General features: G+C 48.7%; 2 protein-coding genes across 11 annotated transcripts in view; both read left to right on the forward strand.

Annotated features, from left to right (window-relative positions):
* Positions 1-180: 180 nt before the first annotated feature.
* Positions 181-7,982, forward strand: QTRT1 (queuine tRNA-ribosyltransferase catalytic subunit 1; the record flags this gene model as incomplete). Its single annotated transcript, XM_080930761.1, has 10 exons — positions 181-423; positions 577-645; positions 726-864; positions 5,472-5,550; positions 5,661-5,776; positions 6,622-6,760; positions 7,096-7,171; positions 7,246-7,355; positions 7,432-7,519; positions 7,830-7,982. 10 exons carry the CDS (start codon positions 181-183, stop codon positions 7,980-7,982), a joined length of 1,212 nt encoding a protein of 403 aa, XP_080786887.1.
* A 4,394-nt stretch (positions 7,983-12,376) lies between these two features.
* Positions 12,377-21,594, forward strand: part of DNM2 (dynamin 2) — a 77,147-nt gene continuing 67,929 nt past the window's right edge. For all 10 annotated transcript variants that reach the window (XM_080930220.1, XM_080930223.1, XM_080930218.1 and 7 more), the window contains exon 1: positions 12,377-12,681. In XM_080930220.1, the coding sequence (XP_080786346.1) occupies positions 12,521-12,681 (161 nt within the window). In that variant the 5' untranslated portion in view covers positions 12,377-12,520. The remainder of the gene's footprint in view (positions 12,682-21,594) is intronic.

Genomic DNA, 21,594 nt, shown 5'->3' on the forward strand with positions numbered 1-21,594 from the left:
TGGGCCTTAGGACCCTTTTCGTTATAGAGGGAAGGTGGCAGCAATGGAGGTAGTACACTCATGAGTGTGGAAAGTATAGGCTTCAGTTGCTGTGGTTCCCGAGACCTCCCAGATCACGTGATTCTCGGCAACATGGCGCTGTCCACTGTGGTCTCGGCCCACGTGGTTCCGGGACTGAAAATGGCGGCGGTAGGCTGCCCAGGTTCGCTTGAGTCCGCTCCACGGATCCTGCGGCTGGTCGCTGAGTGCAGTCGCTCCCGAGCTCGGGCGGGTGAGCTGCGGCTGCCGCATGGAACTGTAGCCACCCCTGTGTTCATGCCTGTGGGTACACAGGCCACCATGAAGGGTATCACCGCGGAGCAGCTGGACTCCCTGGGTTGCCGCATCTGCTTGGGCAACACCTACCATCTGGGGCTGAGGCCGGTGTGTGGATTCGATCCGGGGGTGGGCGGCGAGGGGACGTCTAGCCGGGACACGCCGCAGGAAAAGTTTGTCTAGTAACGCTCACAGTGCGGGAGCTCACCCAGACCTGGCGTGGAGCGGCCGGGCTATGGCCTAACTTTCTCTCCATCACAGGGTCCGGAGCTGATCCAGAAAGCCCAGGGTCTTCACGGTTTCATGAATTGGCCGCACAATCTGCTGACGGTGAGTTGGGGTTCCACCCTCGGGTGCTGCCTCACGGTCCCCAGTCTCTCCTGACAGCTTCTGTGTGGGATCTTCCCCAGGATAGCGGCGGCTTCCAGATGGTGTCCCTCTTCTCCCTGTCCGAGGTGACGGAGGAGGGCGTCCGCTTCCGCTCGCCGTACGATGGAGAAGAGACACTTTTGAGCCCAGAGAGGTCGGTGGAGATACAGAACGCTCTGGGTAAGAGACTCCTGGGGCGCCGCCCCTTCAAGTTGTCTGTAGCTTAGGCGCCATGTATGGTTTGGGATATCTTTGAATTTGGATTCTTTAACCCAACGAAAATAATTACCTGGGCATGTGCCTCAGGTAATTAGAGTGCCTTGCCAAAGTCCTGGACTAGATCCAGTCCACAGCAAACAAAACAAAACAAACACATTTAGAAAAAATAAAAGAGCACGGGGCGGCTGCTTAGCTACCAGAAAGCTTGTTGCTACTTCTAGGCCTGCTCGGGTTACACTGTTAAGAAGCTGTCTCCATCTCCTGACAAAAAAAGAACAAATATCAGTAGTGTAAGCACAGGGCTGGATACAGTGTCACCCTTTTTTATTTGTTGGTTTGTTTTATGTGTGTATTTTATTATTTACTTACTGTTTATTATTTTGGAGAGGGTCTCACTATGTAGCTTTAGCTGGTCTAGAATTCTCTATGTACACTGGTAGACCAGGCTGGCCTCAAACAGATATACCTGCTTTTGCCTCTCCTCCATAGTGCTGGCATTAAAGACAGGTGACACCACACCCAGCTGCTAGTGTTCCTAGTAACAAGCTGAATTTAAAACAGATTGGTGGCAATAAGATGAGACAGGCAGGCTTTGTGCCCCTTATTTCCATCTATGTAGTTTATTGTATTTTTTTGAGACAGAGACCTATATAGTCTATGCTGGCCTAGACCTCACTCCCTCTTTAACTGAGGTTGACTTTGAACTCCCAATCCTCTTTCAGAGTGGTGGGATTACAGCCAAATGCCACCATGCCCAGCTTGATCCTGAGCTGGGGACCAGACCCAGGGCTATTTGTATATAACACAAGCACTCTTCAGTCCAGGACAGTTTATGTTGTATACATCGTACATGGGGGTGCTCCAATTCTTCCCCACTTGTGTATATACAAGCAGGAAGATCTATCAGGGGCCTTATGTCTGGTGCTGGGATGGAAACCAGGGTGTCTCAGATGCTGGGCATGAGCTTTATCCTAGTTTCTCAGGAAGCCTGTGCTGTTAGGCTAAGTGGAGCAGGACAGCCTGTGTGACAGGAGTTACTCTGAGTCCCTGTTTCTTCTGATGGCAGGATAAGGTTGTTATCCCAGAATGATGTGATAGTTTGCTTTCTGTTGCTGTGATAGCATCATGACCAAAACAACCTGGGGAAGAAAGAGTGGATTTAATCTTACATACAGCCCCTCATTGAGGGTTATAGGCAAGTGTTCTACCACCAAGCCACATACTCATCAGCCAGAGCTCTACCACTGAGCCCTGGCCTGGTTCTTGTATCTAAATACAGGCTCTCCCTATACTGTGCTGGCTGCACTAAAGCTCTTGTTTCCTTCTAGGGGAACAGGCATGTTTAGTCACACCTGGCTCTGCCTTTTTTACTTCTATTTTGGCTTTTGTTTGTTTTTTTTTTTTTTTTTTTGAGAAAGAATGAAGCTCTGTTGCTGATCAAAAACCCTTTGTGTTTTGGATTCTTTCTGTCACTGTGATAACACAGCTTGACCTAAACCAGTTGAAAGGGTTGATTTTTATTGGGTTTATACTTCCAGGTCACAGTTGATCATTGTGGGAGAAGCAGGACCCTGGAGCAAAAGCAATGGAGAAATGATTCTCACTAGCTTGCTTGCAGGATCATGCTTACTTAGCTAGTTCCTATTAAGATTGGTTTTTACTATTGTAAGATATGGGTTTGTATTCACATGGAGTGGAGGTGTCTGAGAAGGCCAGGGGTGGTGGGGGTGGGGGGATAGATTTTCTAGACCTGAAGTTATAGGTCGTGTTGACTTACCTGGGTGCTGGGAACCAAATCTGGGTTCTCTCGAAGAACAGTGAGTGCTCTTAACCACAAAGCCCAAGCCTCAGCCCAAAGCTTTTTTCATTTAGTCCAACATTACTTGCCTACGGATAGCAGCTCATGGAGGGCTGGGCTCTCTCACATGATAGTCTCTCACAGATATGGCCACCAGTTGATCTGATCAAGGAAATCCCTTGAGGTTTTTCTCTCAGATGACTTTAGATTGGGATAGTCTGTATACTATTCACTCTCTTCAGTCCTTGTATGCATGCATGCATCCATCCCATTCATCCATCCATCCATCCATCCCATCCATCCATCCATCCACCCCATCCATCCATTCATCCATCCACCCATCCCATCCTTCCATCTATCCATCCATCCATTCATCCCATCCATCCATCCACCCATCCATCCACCCATCCCATCCCATCCTTCCATCCATCCACCCATCCATCCATCCTTCCACCCATCCCATCCATCCATCCATCCATCCATCCATTCATCCTTCCATCCATCCATCCATCCATCCATCCATCCATCCACCCCATCCATCCACCCCATCCATCCATCCATCCATCCATTCATCCTTCCATCCATCCCATCCATTCATCCTTCCATCCATCCCATCCATCCATCCATCCATCCACCCATCCCACCCCATCCATCCATCCACCCCATCCATCCCATCCACCCATCCATTCATCCTTCCATCCATCCCATCCATCCCATCCACCCATCCATCCATCCGCCCCATCCATCCATTCATCCATCCATCCATCCCATCCTTCCATCCATCCTTCCATCCCATCCTTCCATCCATCCATCCATCCATCCATCCATCCATCCATCCATCCACCCCATCCATCCACCCCATCCATCCCATTCATCCATCCATCCATCCCATCCTTCCATCCATCCCATCCATCCATCCATTCATCCTTCCATCCATCCCATCCACCCATCCATTCATCCTTCCATCCATCCCATCCACCCATCCATTCATCCTTCCATCCATCCCATCCATCCATCCATCCATCCACCCATCCCATCCCATCCATCCACCCACCCCATCCATCCATTCATCCATCCATCCATCCCATCCTTCCATCCATCCTTCCATCCATCCACCCATCCATTCATCCATCCATCCATCCATCCATCCACCCCATCCATCCATTCATCCATCCACCATCCATCCATTCATCCTTCCATCCATCCGATCATCCATCTATCCATCCACCCCATCCATCCATTCATCCATCCATCCACCCACCCATCCATCCATTTATCTAATTATCTATCTCTGTCTATCTAAGCTGGGTGTATAACCCAGTTCCTCACACATGCTAAGCCAGGGTTCTACTGCGAGTCTTGTCCTCAGGTCCCCAAACCTTTCATTTTGTGAAGTCTTTGGGTTTCAGAATCATTAGCAGAATCATGCTAAGCGGGGCTGTGTTCTATTTGCATTGGTGTATGCTCTCCTGCCATAGAACAGGAGCAGGACTCAGAGCTCAGCCTTAGTGCCAGTCCTTGCCTCCATCTATCTCAGACAGGGTCTCAAAGGGCTCAGACTGACCTCAAACTCTGTGGAACCAAGAATGACTTTGAATTCTATTTTTCTAAAAAATACATTTTGAAAGATCGTATTTATTTTTTGTTGGATTTGAGACAGGTTTTCTTTGCCAATGGAATAAGCGAGTTCCAGGTGAATTAAAAATATAAAAGTAGGTTTATTAAAGGGCAGCTCTTTGCAGTGGGGGGGTGTCTCTGACAAGGAGATGGAGGGCACGCATCTTCGTGTGCACACACACAGACACAGGCAGAGAGAGAGACAGAAGAAGGAATGCTGAGAGAGCATGCTAGGGTGGCTGCTGGCAGGTCCTTTAACAGCGGTACACACCCTGTGCACCTGGCCTTGGCAGGTGATAACTTTAGCAACTGCTAGGTCCCTGGAAGCAGGCCAGTGGAATTGCCTGTATATTAACAGGGTTAGGGTTGGGGTCTTGGGTTGGAAATCTAACAACTGAGTTTCACTATATAACCCTTGCTGCCCCAGATCTTGCTACATAGACTAGATTGTCCTTGAACTCTGCTCCTCCTGCCTCTTTTTGGATGTGTGCACCAACCATGTCTAGCTATTTTATTTTATTTATTTATTTATGTGGGTGTTGTGCCCACATGTATATCTGTGTACCACATTTGGCATGGAGGCTAGAAGAGGGCATTAGATTCTCTGATAGAACCACAGGACAACTCACTACAAGTTGTTATGTGGGTTCTGGGAACTGAACCAGGCTCTCTGGAAGAGCAATCAGGTTCTTAACTAGTGAGCCAACCCTTAGCCAGTATCCCCCAACTGTAAACTCCTGATTCCTCTGCTCCCACCTCCTGAATGCTGGGACAGAGCCAACGCACCCACTTTATGCAGGGATGGAGTCTGTGGCCTTGTGTATGCCAGACCATCACTGTACTCACTGATGCATATAATTTCAATAGGTTCTTGTGCAGTAGGGATAGGGGATTGAGAGCTGGAGAACAGCCTGGGTCCCTAGTGACAATGTGCAGGAATCGGTTCCCTCTTTCCACCGTGTGGGTCCTGGGGATTGCACTTGGGGAGTTGGGCTTGGAGGAAAGCACATTCACCTGCTGATCTATCTCATTGTCCAAAAGAAAATGAGAAGCTTCCTGGCTTCTGCACAGCTGTATTAGGATGATTACAGAGGTGGTCCCTGGGAGGGTCCCCTGTGTTCTCTTCCTCACTAGAGCATCTTCCCACCCCCAGGCTCGGACATCATCATGCAGTTGGACGATGTGGTGAGCAGCACAGTGACAGGCCCTCGAGTGGAGGAGGCCATGCACAGGTGTGTGCGTGCATGTGCACGAGTGTATACACAGGGGAAGGATTTGGGCCCTGTGGCTCCTGTCCTTTACGTAGCCACTTGCGGTTCTGTGACTAGGAACCCTCCTGCAGGTCAGTCCGCTGGCTGGACAGATGCATCGCAGCCCATAAGCACCAGGACAAGCAGAACCTCTTTGCCATCATCCAGGGCGGACTGAATGCTGATCTTCGGACTACTTGCCTGAAAGGTACAGTCAGGCACTGGCAACGACGGGGCTGGTCCAGGTACAGAATGATGCTGTGGCTGTAACCGTTAACTGGCAAAGGTGTGAAAGCAGGAGACAAAAGGCCCTGAGTCCTCACGCAGTAGGGCAGGTCTAGAAAATGGAAGTAATGGAGCCAAATACTGATCTCAGGCTGGATCTTGGTTTTCTAATTTAATCATTCTCTCTCTCTTCCCATTCTCCTTCCCTCTCCTCTCTCCCAGTGTGTGTGTGTGTGTGTGTGTGTGTGTGTGTGTGTGTGTGTGTGTGTGTGTGTGGTGTGTCAGTGTGGGTATGAGAGTTAGTTTTCTCCTTCCACCATGTGGGTTCTGGGCTGGAACCCAGATCATCAGGTTTGGCAGCAAGTGCCTTTGCCCACTTGCTGCCTCTTCTCACAGATCTGTTGAAATATTACATTGAGTTAGGACACGCTTTCATGTGTCCCAGGCTGGTCTGGATTTTTCTGAGTAGCAGAGGATGCTCCTGTGTTTCTGACCCTCCTGCCTTTACGTCTGAGTGCCGAGATCACCGACACGCACGATGTGTTGCTGAGCTGGGACCCAGGGCTTCCTGAATAATGGGACACTAATGACCTAGTCACGGTCATATAGTTCAGGGTGACCTTGAATTCTTGATTCTCCTTCCTCAGCCTCCTGAGCTGTTAGGATTTCAGGGTGTGTATCTATATGCCTATCTCAAGGTCTTGTTTTATGGTAAATTAGTTGTATTATACCAAAGGAAATTGAGTCTTGTGACAGTTGTTCATTTTAACCTTTTGTAATGTCACAAAATCCTAAATCCTCCTAAGCTGGGGTCATCTGTCCTTTCAGAGATGACCAAGAGGGATGTGCCAGGCTTTGCCATTGGAGGTCTGAGTGGAGGAGAGAGCAAGGCACAGTTCTGGAAGATGGTGGCATTGAGCACCTCCATGCTGCCTAAGGACAAGCCACGATACCTGATGGGGGTTGGGTATGTTGGTGCAGAGGAGAAAGAACCTTGAGCCCTGGTGTGGGGAGCTAATCATGGGGTCCCCATTCCCTTTTGATTGATCCTCATAGGAAGAAGCATATAGTGTTTCTGGGGAGCTAATGAAGTGGTCACTAAGCCACTTCCTGGAGTAAATAATGTTCTGGGGCATCCTGAGCTATGTGGGGAGTATAAGGCCAGCCTAGGCCACGGGAAGCACAGTATCAGTACAGAAACAGACAAATGAGAACAATGGTTCTTGTTAGAGGATGGAGGGAGGCCTGGGAAGTCCCTTCAGGTGGACTCTGATTCTCTCTTTCTCCCTCTGGTGTACCCAGCTATGCCACCGACTTGGTGGTTTGCGTGGCTCTTGGATGTGACATGTTCGACTGTGTATACCCCACACGGACAGCGGTGAGTCCCAGGCAGGGGGATGGAAGGGCTAGGAGCCTGTCCTACTCCTGACCTTGACTTTCCTTGTTCTCCAGCGCTTTGGATCCGCCCTTGTGCCCACTGGGAACTTGCAGTTGAAGAAGCAGCAGTACGCCAAAGATTTCAGCCCCATAAACCCCGAGTGTCCCTGTCCCACCTGCCAGACGTAAGTCTTGGAAGTTGGGGATTGGAGAGGGGAGAGGGCTCAGGCAGTGTGCAGCCACCAACTCTGTCACCCACAGGCACAGTCGAGCCTTCCTGCACGCCCTGCTGCACAGCGATAACACCGCAGCGCTCCACCACCTAACCGTGCACAACATTGCCTATCAGGTGACCTGGACGTAGGGTGGTGTGGGGCAGAGCTGGATGAGGATATGAAGGGGGCAGCTCCTTTTTATTTGAAGGTCTGCCTGCGTCTGAGGCACAGTGGGGCTCCTTTGGGGATGCAATGAGTCTGTGCCATAAGGGCCTTGTGGGTGAGATTCATCTAGAGGGTGCAGTGTGGGTGGGGCCCTCTAAGGTGGTTCCTCTTGCCTTGGGCTTGTGATGTGGTTGAGACTCTGCATGCCTGATGCCTTGGGGGTGCTCTTGGGACTGCTGGTGGCCCACATCAAACTGATGCTCATCCCCTGCCCTGCAGTTGCAGCTTCTGAGCGCTGTGCGCAGCAGCATCTTGGAACAGCGCTTTCCTGACTTCGTACGAAACTTCATGCGTACCATGTATGGTGACCACAGCCTCTGTCCTGCCTGGGCCGTTGAAGCATTGGATTCTGTGGGAATCACACTCACATGACCTGGTTTCTGGGGGTGGGTGGGATACTGGGGTATGGGGAATATTGAAGGATTCTTTTTTATAAAATATTTTGTTACTACTTTTTTTACTACTTATTTTATTATTTTTGTTACTTTTGTTTTTATTTAAGATCTTGTGTCTTCTTGCCAAGGCTTCGTGTCTGTTTTCTTCATCCTCCTAAACTTCACTGTAGTTGGATGTCTCGATTCTCAGTAAGAAATAAACCAGAAAGTGGAGGTGGGCCCATAATTGAATATATGTGTGGAGGCCCAGAGTGTGTGATCCTAGGACAGAGAAAGAGAGGCAGAGCCAGGAAGGTCTGGGGAGGTGGCCCTGAGGTCTTGAGTTTGGATCTGGTGGCTCCAGAGCTAGGCTACATTCCTAGCTCTGGAAAGGCGGGAGTTGGAGTTTAGCTGCAAGTTTAGGTTTTCACAGCCAGCCTGGGATACAGCAAAAGACCTTTTCTAAGTGAAAACAAAACAAAAAGTCATAGCAACTGTGGGGTAACTGGGAGCCACTGGGCACAGCCCAGCTTTGGAATATAGTCTCAGATGGGGCTCTCTCTTGAAGCCAGGATCTCCCAGCTACCCTGGAAGACATCATTCTTCCCTGCTGCCGCGGAGAGGAAGCAACTTTGCCCAAGGTCACAGTGGCAGCTTGCTTTTTTTTTTTTTTTTAAGATTTATTTATCTTATGTATATGAGTTCACTGTAGCTGTCTTCACACAAAAAGAGGGCATCAGATCCCATTACAGATGGTTGTGAGCCACAATTGGTTGTTGGGAATTGAACCCAGGACCTTTGGAAGGGCAGTCAGTGCTCTAACCACTGAGCCATCTCATCTCTCTAGCCTTCTGCTCTACTCTTAACCCTGTAGGCACATGCTTGGCTCTGCATAGCACTCTCTACTCTCCTTCATAATAGGTGTGAATTAGCAGACAATCACACAATGGCATGTGACAGGGATGCCTGACTGTGCTCTGCTGCTCACCTATGGTCTAGTTCCCCTGCCACTATTGGTTCTACTTTTTGAGATAGACTCTAGCCCCAGCTACTTTCAATGTAGACCAGGTTGGTCTTGAACTCACAGAAATATGCCTGTTTCTGCCTCCCCAGTACTAGGATCTGAGGCATGAACTACCCATCAGATAGCTTCTTGTATTCTTGAGAGTGACCTTGAATCTCTACCCACTGCTACCTATGGCTGGGATCATAGGTGTGTACCGCCACACCTGGTTCATGTGCCAGAGATGAAACCCAGGGCATCTCAGACAAGTACTGATCCCACAGAGTCACATACCTAACCCTATAATTGCTTTTTATAGTTTTCATATAATATTCAGCCAACTCCCTCTGTGTACAATTAGTGTTTTCCCAGGTTCTTGCAGTCCTGATAAAGTCTGCGACACCAACCCTACCAACTATAAACCCATATATTTGGGACTAAGTCATGTTTTTTAAACAATGGCTTGTCAGTTGATATTACCTAGTTCCCTAAAGTTTCCCATTGGCTTACACAAATATTTTATTCCTCTGGCCAATAAAGCAAACAAGGATGGGCTTTGATGCCCTGATTTTTTTTTTTCCTTTTTCTTTCTTTTTAAAGATAAGCGTCTCCTGCTGTCATCTTCTCACTCATGACCCCTGTTCCACCTCCTGTTGGCGGCTTTCCTGCGTGTACATTCCTTCTGCCTCCTCACTGGACTCCTATCCAAGCACATGTGTGCCCAGAGGCATCAAATTATTACTGATTAATTGTTCCACTCTGGCATGGTGGCATGGCTGAAATCCCTATATTCAAGAGACTAGGGCAAGAGGATTGGGAGTTGCAGGCCAGTTTGGGATACATAGTAAGTGTTCAGTGGTTAGAGCACTGACTGCTCTTCCAGAGGTCCTGAGTTCAAATCCCAGCAACCACATGGTGGCTCACAACCATCTGTGATAGAATCCAACAGTGTTCTTATATATAACAAATAAATAAATCTTTAAAAAAAAGTAAAGATCTCCTAAGCTACACAGACTCTCTCAAGTAAACAAACAACCCCATTAAAAGGAAAATACGAGATAAATGCTGGAACCCTGGCATAAAAAGTAGCTCTTTGTTTCTGATAAAGTGGGTATGGTTGCTCCTGCCTATAATCAACACTTCGGAGTTAGAAGTAGGAGGATCTGAGTTCAAGACCATCCTCAGCCACACAACCTTGAGTCAAAGCTCTGTCAAATGAGGCTGTCAGCACCACTGCCTGAAAATGCACTTCCTGAGCCTCCAGCTGTACCTGCCAAACAGTGTATCCTTCCATTCTTGCACTGGGGAGTGGATTTCCAGACTGCACTTGGCAGTGAAAAGGATGTAGGATGTAGAGAAGCTGTAGAAACATGGAAACAAGGGGAGTGTTGGCTTTTGCTTTACGATGGCTTGGGGGTTGGTAGATGGGGCACCTGGGGAGACGGTGGCCTAGATCCACAGAACCCCTGTAAGAACTCAAGCATTGTGGTGAGCTCATAATTCCAGCTATGGGAAGGTAGTCGGCAGCCAGAGCTGCTGAGTTCACCAGCTCTTCTTGGCTGAGAGATCTTGTTTAAAAAACTAAAAGAAGTGACCATCCCTAATGTCAAACTCTGACCCCCATATGCACAGGCACAGGCAGCACACCACAGGCACACAAATGAGAAAAACAATGGGGGAGCTGGAGGTGTGGTTGGCAGCAGTGCTGTTGGCTGGGGGGACTACAGTCAGCACCCGTAATCAAATGACTGACAGCCACTCTTAACTCCCGCTCCAAGGGCTCTCATGCCCTCTTCTAATCTCACCTGTCTATACCACACCCAACATAAACATGCGTATTCAAAATAGGGGGGCTGGAATTGTGGCTCAGCAGGCTAGAGCACTTGTTGCTCTTACCGAGCACCTGAGTTCATTTCTGAGCACCCACATGGTAGCTTGTAACTGTACCTCCAGTTCTGGGGAACCTGATGCCCTTTTTGGTTTTCTTGGTCTGCATGAATCTAAGGCACAAAACATACCTGCAAGACCAAATACCACACACATAGAAGAAAAATTTGGAGTTGGAGAGTTAGCTCAGTGGTTAAGAACAGTTGTTGCTTTTGCCGAGGATCTGGGTTTGATTCCCAGCACCCACGTTGTGGTTTACAACCATCCAGAATTCCACTCCTAGGGGATCTGATGCTTCCTGATTTCTGTGGGCACCAGACTTGTATCTGATCACATAAAAATAAATCTTTAAAAAATTAAATGTTTATGCAAATTAAAAAGACCGTACACGAGCGGTTTTGCCTGTGTGTAGTATGTCCATCATATCTGTGGCTGATCCTAGTGGAGGCCAGAAGACTGTCAGATTCCTGGAACTAGAATCACTGATGGCTGTGAGCTGTCATGTGGGTGCTGGGAAGCAAACTTGAGTCCTCTCCAAAGGCAGCAAGTACTCTTAACCACTGAGCCATCGCTCTAGGTGCAAGAATAAATAAAATAATTAAAATTAAAGTTAAAATAATCTAGAGTTGTAGCTTCATGAAACTGTAGACCCGATCCTCTGAAACATACAGATACATGCATGAGAGGATGAGAACGCTTCTCTGTGAGGCAGATGTGTCCACACATCTTCCACTGGCACTGGGTTTCTTCCAGAGGTGGGATCTGCGATGCTTTCTAAAATACAAGTTTACACTACAGCCTAAGAATTCAGGTGTGACAGTCACGGAACCATACCACGATGTGTGCTTTCCTAAGCACTGTGGCCCTTTTCTTCAAAAGAATATCACAAAGTGATTAACAAATGCCAGGAAAGCTAGAAGAATTTTTATGACACGGTTGTCAGCCATGACTGGGATGCTAGTAGTGTGTAACTTAGCAGGAGGGAGGCTGAGACAGGAGGAACATCAAGAGTTTGTAGCCAGTATACAGAAATTGTATAGAAACTATAGAAAAAGATTGAGGCTCTCCTTTCTCTTATTGGTTGGAGTACAGAAGTGATATTTATATCAGCCAATGAGAAATTTTTACTAAATTAACTAATGTCAAGTGACAATCCTGTGTTGTAGGATTCATTCCTTACACCATTGGCAAGTTGACCTGCGACCAATAAGCCAACCAGAATCAACCTAGTGAGCTGAGGCCTCCTAGTCTTTCCCAGAGACCCCACCTTCCCGGTCTGACAACCCGGTTCGACCTCTATTGGCTTTCACCTAAGAGTGACAGTTTTATTACCCAGTGAGCTTGTGAGTTTAGCCCTTCCTCGTGCCTTTTTTATTGGCTGACGTTCTTGACTGGCAGTGCTATTGACCAATTGAATATAGTATTAGAGCTGAGGGCTCCGGGGCTTATTAGAGGGGCGGTAGCTCGGGTCGGGTGTCGCCTGAGAACCGGATGAGGCGGCGACTGTAAGGCCGAGCCGGGAGCGGGCGTCGCGGCGAAGGGGAGCCCGGGCGGGCTGGCAGAGCAGAGTAGGAGGAAGCAACGGCTACAGACGCATCCGGACCGCGAGTCGTAGTCGGGGGATCCGCGGGGCGGAGGCGGGCACCATGGGCAACCGTGGGATGGAAGAGCTCATCCCGCTGGTTAACAAACTGCAGGACGCCTTCAGCTCCATCGGTCAGAGCTGCCACCTGGACCTGCCGCAGATCGCCGTGGTGGGCGGCCAGAGCGCCGGCAAGAGTTCGGTGCTCGAGAACTTCGTGGGCCGGTGAGCGAGCGCGCCAGCGGCGGTTCTGGGGCTCCGGCAGGGAGGGCGGGCGGCGGCCTAGGGCGCGGAGGGCGGGCGGGGAATGGCGGAACTGCGGCTCGCGGACGCCGCAGGACCGGTGGCAGTGGGTAAAGTCTGGGGCAAGAGTCTCCATGGCTTTCTGCAGGGACTGGAGATGCAGATCCAGGTCTGGGGCTAGTCGATGATAGTGGGTGGTGTTTAGGGCAAGACAGTTAATGCAGACCCCTCTTGGTGCATCTAGTTCCGGCTATCGCCGAGCAACTCTGACATCGCTTTGCCTGTGATCCGGGATAGATCCACTCTTCTTTTCCTGCTACCTGGAAGTCTTAGTGTGTGTGCTGTTGAAGATAACACTTGCCACCAGCCATTCATGGGGGATGACCCCTGGGGTCTGTCTGGCCAGTTATTTATCTGGAGCCTTTTTCTCTCTTGTCTGGTTAGCTGGTTATCCGTTCGGAACAGGCTTCCTACCGGCACCATTTGGTTGTCCCATCTGTCCAGACCCACTGTGAAGTCCACCGTTGTCTGGCTAGCTGTCTAAGGTGACCTCTCGTGTGCAAATGCCCATCTGTGCCCCTTATTTACTTGAGTTGGCCTCTGCCATCTGACTGGCTGAACTTTGGGAGCCTCTGGTTCTCTTGGGCCGACTGGCTCTTGTCTTCCAAGTAAATCCATTCATTAGTCTGTTCTCCCTTACCAACTAGGCACCCCTGCCTGTCCATCCTCTCTGAGTGACAGAAGTTGAGGAACTTGGGAAGAAATATTCTGTAGGATTCTTTCCAAGCCCAGGATCCCCAAACCTACTAGATGGCTTCTGATTTAAAGCTTCCCAGTTGGAATGCTCTGCAGATAGCTCTGGGAGCCTCAGCTTGCTCCATCTGTCCAGTGGGCAAATTCCACTTGCAGCTGCTTCTAGGATCCAGGAAGTGAGTGAAGGAGGGATGTTGATTTACTCGTGTCCCCTCCCCCTCGGCCTCTCACACAGCAGCACTTCTCCATTCCAGGAAATGTTCCATGTATGATGCTGCAGTGTGTGCCCAGTGATAACATTTGCTTTGCTGTGGACATTATCATTGTGTGTTTGTGTGTATGTCCAAGTGTGTGCCAGGGTGCACTTGTAGAAGTCAGAGGGCATAATCTTTGTGAAGTCCTTCCAAATGTATGTGGGTCCTGGGGTTCAAGCTCCGGTTATTAGGCTTATTTCTATTGAGCCATGTCATTGTCCTTCCATCTTAAATTTTAGCGACATGGTGTCTCACTGGCCCTGAAGCTCACTAGTCTGGCTGGCCAGTGAGCTCCCATGAGCCTCTCTGCCTCATCCTATCATTGGGACACACACACCCTCTGTTGTGTGCTTTTGTCACCAGTCTTTTGTGGAGGCAGGAGCATCTCTAAATTTGAAGCTAGCTCACTCTAGAGTTCTAGGGCAGCCAGGGATACCTAACGAGACCCTGTCTCAAAAAAACTTAAAGTTGATGCAAGGCTGCAGGGGCTGAGTTGTTGGAAGTGTCCATTTAGGCTGAATTAGCTGCACCCGTGACCTTAGGAACTCGGGAGTCTGAGGCAGGAGATTTCTTGAGTTTGAGGTCAACCTGGGCTCCATTGTTAGTCCTGGTCTCAAAAAAAAAAAAAAAAAAAAAAGCCAAGAGTTTTGGGTTAAGCTCAGGCATAGAGTACTTGCCTAGAATGAATAAGACTAGGGGTCAGTTCCCAGCACCAAATTGATAACAAATATTATTGATATTTATGTTCTCTTTGATTGCTTCGTACTCAAAGAGACCTTTCTATGACTGTGGCTTTTAAGTACTAAAATAATTTTTTTTCTCTCTCTGTGTTTGTGTGTGTGTTTGTGTGTGTGTATGTGTATACACACACCCCTGTTTGTTTGTTTTTTTGTTTGTTGTGGGTTGTTTGTTGTGGGTTGTTTGTTGTTGTTATTGTTGTTTTTAGAGTCAGTGTTTCTGTGTGTAACACAACCCTCGCTATCCTAAAACCCCCTTTGTAGATCAGGCTGGCCTAAAACTCATGAGATCTGCCACTACCTATCAAACGACAAGTGCCAAGCAAGTCAAGCTATTGATGGCGTCTCACAATGTAGACAGGCTGGCCTTGAACACTCAGGGATGCATCTGCTTCCTCCTGATTGCTGGGATTAAAGGTGTACAGCACCATTCCTGTTTGTTGTTGTTGTTGGTTTGCTTAGAAACAGTCTTTTACTGTAGTCCAGGCTGACCTGGAACTTACTATGTAGCACAGGTTGGTCCCCAAAATTGTAGCAGCAGTTTTTTGATTTCATTTTTCAAGTGCTGGGATCACAGGCATGCACCACTATGTCTGGCATTAAGTTCTTTTTACTCTAGAATGCTATAATTTACCTGCATTGCAGGACCTTGCTAAAAGGTCCCACTCAATCCTGTTCTCCATTTCCTGCTATGAATTTTATTAAACAGACTCAGAACTAAGAGTCTGTTCTGATTCTTCTGCTGTTTCCTTCTGCTGTTCTTGACTGTCCATCCAGTGGACATCTGGCTGTCAGCCAGGAGCAAAGGAGAGAGTGTGCCAAGGGCTTGGGCCAACCCAGCACCTAGGGACAGCTCAGGCTGCTTCCTGTCAGTGCTGCCTTAGATTTCTCTAAGAACATTAGTGTGCTCTAGGACGTCTCAGTTGGCCCAGCCCCTTGCTGAGGCTTGCCCTGGAGGCCAAGGGCTTGAAATGCAACAGGTTTCACATGAGGTCCAGATTTCTTTCTTTCTTTTTTTTTAAGATTTATTTATTTTATGTATATGAGTACACTGTAGCTGTCAGACACACCAGAAGAGAGCATCAGATTCCATTACAGATGGTTGTGAGCCACCATGTGGTTGCTGGGAATTGAACTCAGGACCTCAGGAAGAGCAGTCAGTGCTCTTAACCACTGAGCCATCTCTCCAGCCCTGAGGTCCAGGTTTCTGCAGAGCCTGAAACTACCCCAAGGGTTCTAGAGGGTAATAATAATGACGTGGAGGCCTGAGGCCCCAAGCATGGGCCTGTCATAATTGACTGTGTGACTTTAGTCAAGGGGATTCTAGGCCCCAGGTTTCTTTGTGTGTGTGCACAGATGTCTGAATATGAGTGTGTGGAGGTCAGAGGGCAGCCTAAGGCACGGTTCCTCAGGAACCATCTACTTTTGAGTCATAGTCTCAGCTCACTGGGACTTGGGGCTTGTTGATTAGTCTGCACTGACTGGCCAGCAAGCCCCAGGGATCTATCTGTCAGGTCCTTCACAGTGCTGGAGCAACAGGCATGCATTATGATTCCTGGCTTTTTCCTTGAGTGCCAGGGACTGCATCGTGGACTGGCTTTGAAGTGCTTGTATAGCCGAGGACAACCTCTAGGACTCTAGGTCTCCGGCTTCACCTTCTCGGTTCTGGCATTGCAGGTGTGCACCACATACTTGGGTGCATGTAGCACTGGGGATGGAACTGTGGGCTTTGTGAATAGAAGGTGAGCTGGCTAGATCCCAGGTTTTTCTGCTATGAGACAGGAATGTATGTAGTTGAGGCCGTTCAGGGTGGTTGTACAATGCCTGCTGATACGTGCTAAGGCTCCCAGAAATTAAAAAGTAAGACTGAGACCTCACTCTAGGGTGAGCTGACTTAATGGGTAACTCACTGGGTCTTCTACCCAGGGCTGCTCTTACCCTTTTAGAAGCAGAAGTTGGGAAAGGTATCCTAAAGATTGGAAAAGCATCCTGGGATGTGGAAATAGCCAGTGTGAAGGTTCTGAACTGACCGTGTACCTTATCGTCAGGGAGGAGGTTTAAAAGGAATTGGTGTGGGGCTTGGCACAGGCCACTTCTCTCCTGGGGAGCAGGGCGAGGGAACGTGGCCTGAGGCATGCTCCCTACCTTTAGCTGGATGCTTTGGTGGGGCTGCTCCACATAGACAGGTCTCTCTGCGGGCCATCTGTTCAGACCTGCTCCCATTTTCCTTGGAGCAGGAGGCATGGGTGGCTGTGTGCACGGGCACATGCGCACATGTGTTCATATGCATGTGGAGGTCAGAGGCTGTGCGTACAGTGCATGTGGAGGTCAGAGGACAGCTTGCAGGAGTTGTTTCTCTCCTTTGTGGGTCCCATAGATCCAACTTAAGTCATCATACATGGTAACAGGTGTCTTTATCCAGTGAACATCTCATCAGTATTTTTGTTGTTTTGTTTTTTGAAACAGGGTTTCTCTGTGTATCTCTGGCTGTTTTGGAATTCTATAGATCATGCTGACCTTGAACTCACAGAGACCAGTTTGCCTCTGCCTCCTGAGTGCTAGGATTAAAGGTTTGATCTGCTACCACTACCTGGCTTTTCGTCTGTTTTTAATACACAGTGTTTTTGCTATGTAGCCCAGGCTGTCCCCAAGCTTGTCCCCAGTTTCCCCCCTTTCCTCAGTGCCGAAAAGGCAGGCCTGCTCCACCACACTGGACTCAATTGAGCATTTCCAGAGCTGGGGAGAGCTAGCTCGTCACCGAGGGGAAGCCCGTTGCTCTCACTCGTGCACTTGCTCTGAGCTGCAGCTGGTTCAGGCTGTGCCAGGTTTGAATACAAATGCTGAAATGACAGGCCTCTTGGCTGCCGGGAGAAACTTGGGCATCTGCTGAACCCTAATTTACAGGGGTGGGGCCAAGTGCTAGCTGTAATTAAGCCCTTATTAAAGTGTCAATGTTTTTGGAGAAAATACAGTCAGTAATGAGCTACTCACATGGCCTCCCTGCAAGTTGAGCGGATGGGGGACATTGTCATGCCTCGTGAGCCAGATGCTACACTAAGAAGGACTCCTGCTTCCAGATGTGTGTGGTGTTTCTGGGAGGCCAGCCTCAGCTTCAGCCAGAGGCTAGCTGAGCACTTAGCTTCTGTGTAGTTTCTCTTTAAGATCTTTAAGATCTACTTTTTTTCTGGGTGTGGGCAAGTATGTACACTTACATGAGTTTATGTGCACCATGCATGTGCAATGCTCTTGAAGGTTAGAGGGTGTTGGACCCTCTGGAACTGGAGTTGTAGACAGTTATGAACTGTTACGTGGTACTAGGAATTGAACACTTGTCCTCTGCAAGAGCAGTAAGTGCTCATGACTGTTGAGTGTCTAACTCACACTTGTCTTTGCTCTTTGAGACGGAGTCTCATGTAGCCCAAGATAGTCTGGAATTTCCTTAAGTAGTTGAGGATGACTTTAACTCCCAGTATTTCTATATCCGTGTGCTGGAATTCCAGATGTGTGCCATCATTCTGGTGTATTCCTTGCTGGGATGGAACCCAGGGCTTGCTACCTGCTAGGCAACTGAACCAGTCCACCAGCTGAGTCCCACCCAAGTCTTTGAGAAACAGTCCTCAGTTACAGGTAGGGAAACAGACTGGAGAGGGAGGGTCACATTTGTCATGAAAGCCAGGTTCCTTTAAGGTTGTCACGTGTGTGTCTTCACTGTCAAGCCTTAAGTTGGACCTAATGGACCAGGTGCTGGAGACTCTACAGAGCCCTGGACCTGACTAGACAGAGCTGTGAGTGGGCAGGTAAATAAGCAAAACCATCCTGGAAGGATGAGAAGTCTGTCCATAGACGGCATGGAGCCAGAAGTGAGGGATTGGCTTTAGTACCCACTGCCACATGGATGCTCCTCAGTTGAACTGGAGACTGGTGGGGCAGAACAGAGTCCACAGAGGGAACAGCAGGTAGAGTACCCTGCACACTTGAGTAGCTGATTTCGCGATGCAGATTTGGCACAGCCTGAGATACGTGGGGTTCAGGACACCCACCGGCTGTCAAGTTTTACAAGAGCAGAGTGGGAACCAGTAACAGACCCTGTCTTCCTGTGGGCCACCGCTGGAGTCTGTCCTGAAGCACCTTTCTCAGTGGAGTCTGCTTGCTGTTCCTGGCGCTCCCTTGGCTTCACCTAGACCATTCTGATCAGTCTGCTTATATTGTTTTGGTTGACAACTGGTTGACAACTAGCTGAGTGTGGTAGCTCACTCCTGTAATCCCCGCACCTGAGAGGCGCAGAAGGAAGGTTTAAGGCTAACCTTTTCTACCCAGACAAGTGGAAGTGCCAGCCTGAGCTACAGAAGACCTGTCTCAGAGACCACAGACAAGCCAAAGGGAAGAACAGTATAACAGCAAAGTCCATAAAAACTACTTTCTGTTTTCCTTTTCCTTTTTTTCACACATCTTCATGTGTGAGCATGAGTGCCCATGGAGGCCTGGTATCTCCCACTGCATCCATTTCGACAGGGCTTCTCAATCAAATCCTGAACTCACTGATACAGCTAGTCTGGCTAGCCAGTTCTGGGCGTCGATCTTGTCTTTCTAGGCTGGAATTAGAAGTGGGCTACGAAGTCTAGCATTTATGTAGGTTCTAGGGACCCAAACTCTGGATTTCTTGTGTAGCAAGCAATTAACTACTGAGCTCACAACTGCTTAATAATTTATTTATTTTTATTTATTTCTATTGTACATTGGTGATTTGACTGCTTGTACGTCTTTGTGAGGGTGTTGGATCCCCTGGAACAGAAGTTATGAGCTGCCTTATAGGTGCCAGGAATTGAACCCCAATCCTCTGGAAGAACAGCCAGTGCTCTGAACCTCTGAGCCATCCCTCTAGCTTTCTGGTCTGGGCTTTTCCTAGGAATCTTCCCATGTTAGTTTTCAATTGTAGCTTGGAACATCCCGACCACCCCAGTGAGGTGCTGGAGCAGCATTTCAAGACTAAGGTGGTCATGCTATTGAGAGAAGTAGCTCCCTCAATGGGCTGTTGTCTATGGCCTTGATCATGTTTCTTACCCACCCAGAGGCTTGTGTGCTCCCTCTCACTAGGAAGAATTCCTTATGAATTATGGAACCAGCCTCTTGCTTCTCTTGTGGGCCTTACCCTGAGGTTTGCTTTGCTTCCCTATAGATTCCCTTAACTTAGATTTTCCAGTCTTCCTCCTGAGCCTGGAATAAATCTTTGGCAAACTTCCATGGTGCCAAGGTCCAGAGTTCTGTCTGTGGAAGCTCTGGGTGTGGCTTCACTTAAGGCTTTTCAGGTGCCTATTTGTAGGAAGCTGGGTTGACAGGCAGGGAGAGCATCTTGGAGGAGGCTACTGTCTTCTTGCTGAGGTAAGGCAAAGGAATGACTTGCTGACTTGTGCTTTGTGCCTATGTTGCTGTCTGGCTAGCCCATTCTTTTCCTCTTATTGGCTGTGAAGTGCTCTGTGGCTTTATGTGTGGACCTTTTGGTGACAGACATCAAAGCAGTTTTTGCCCTCATTGTTCCAGGACTCTAAATGCACTTCATGGTAGGGACATTGTCGTGTGCAGTGTAGATGGGGAGGGGTAGGTGGCTGGTGCAGGCTGTGTGGCCTACACCCTGGAGGCGGCAGCCTCTTCACAGTTGGAATTGGAAAGTGCCTTTGGCCTCCCTCTTGTCCATGTCCTATGTACCCTTGTGTCTCTTCTACCTGCTTCCTCCCCTCCCACCCCATGGTTCAGCCACCTCGCTCTCACCGTCTCCTCTCTTCAAGACTGTGCCTCACGTACGATATTTCGGTCTTGAATGCCACAGGTGACTGGGAATGACCTTGAACTCTGCGTCCTTATGCTTCCACCTCCTGAGTCTGGGGTTATAAGTACCCGATGCCTGCTTTGTGTGGAGCTGGCCATGGAACTCAGGGCTTGACACATGCTAGGCAAGCACTCTGCTGGCTTATGGCCAGCCTGTTTCCAGTCCTGTTACTGTCATCGCTCCCGGTTCTTGTGTGTGTGTCTATGTGCACCTGTGTGGAGGGGAGCGATGGAGGCCAGGGGCTGTTTTCACTTAACATTTTTTTATGTGAATGGATGTTTCTATTTTATGTGCATGTCTAGTACCCAAGGAAGAGTGACAGATGGTTGTGATCCATCATGTGGTTACTGGGAATTGAACCCTGTTTCTCTGCAAGAGCAGCCTGTGTTCTTAGCTACTGAGCCATCTCTCCAGATCCTTAATTATGAGTTTTTGGGATAGGGACCTGGTCTCATTGTCTGTGCCCTTCCCCCTCCTGGAATTAGGATTATAGGTTTATATCGACATGCTCGGGTTTTCTGTTTTAGGAATTGAACTCATGTTTGACCAGCAAGTGCTTAATCCATGGAGATGATCTTTCTAGCCTCTATGATTGATTGATTGATTGATTGATTTTTAATGCAGTTTGTTAAACAGCTCAGGATGGACTCAAACCTGCAAAGCCCTTGCCTTAGTGTCCTTAATGCTGGGATTACAGGGAGTGTCACTATACCTGGGTCCTCTGCTGCTTTTCTCCTGTGGAAGAGCTGAGGTGAAGTCTGACTGTGGTCCGAAGGTGTGGAAGCGCGGCCAGCAAGGCTATCTAGCAATATCCCTACTCCCTAGGGCAGGAGGCATCCCAGAGACTGCTCCTAACACATCTTCCCAGACTTTCATGGCTGTAGAGCAGGCAGGCATTGTCCTAGTGTGATGTTGCTTGCTGAGTGATACACCCTGGCACAGACAGGCCATCCTCATTGAAAGCCCCAGAGGTGGCTTCAGTACACAACTCTGTCTTGGCCCAGGGGCTTCTGTCTTTTGAACTGATACATGAGGTTTTTCTATAGTAGATGTTCTCAATCTTCTTAAGATGACACAACCATAAAGTGACTTTTGTCTGCTACTACTTTATAACTGTAATTTTTTGTTACTTTTAAGAATTGTAGTATGAATATCAGATATGCAAGATATGATCCCTGTGGAAGGGTTGTTTGACTCACAGATTGAGGCTGCTGTTGTAGAGGATGGTAACTTCCTGGCCTGGGATGCCTGTCCAGCAGCCCTTAGCTGCAGGGAACCTGCCAGTGGTGAGGCTGGCCCTGAATTCCTGACCCTTCCACATCTACTG

Source organism: Micromys minutus, assembly GCF_963924665.1.
Source record: "Micromys minutus genome assembly, chromosome: 16".
Taxonomy (NCBI): Eukaryota; Metazoa; Chordata; class Mammalia; order Rodentia; family Muridae; genus Micromys; species Micromys minutus.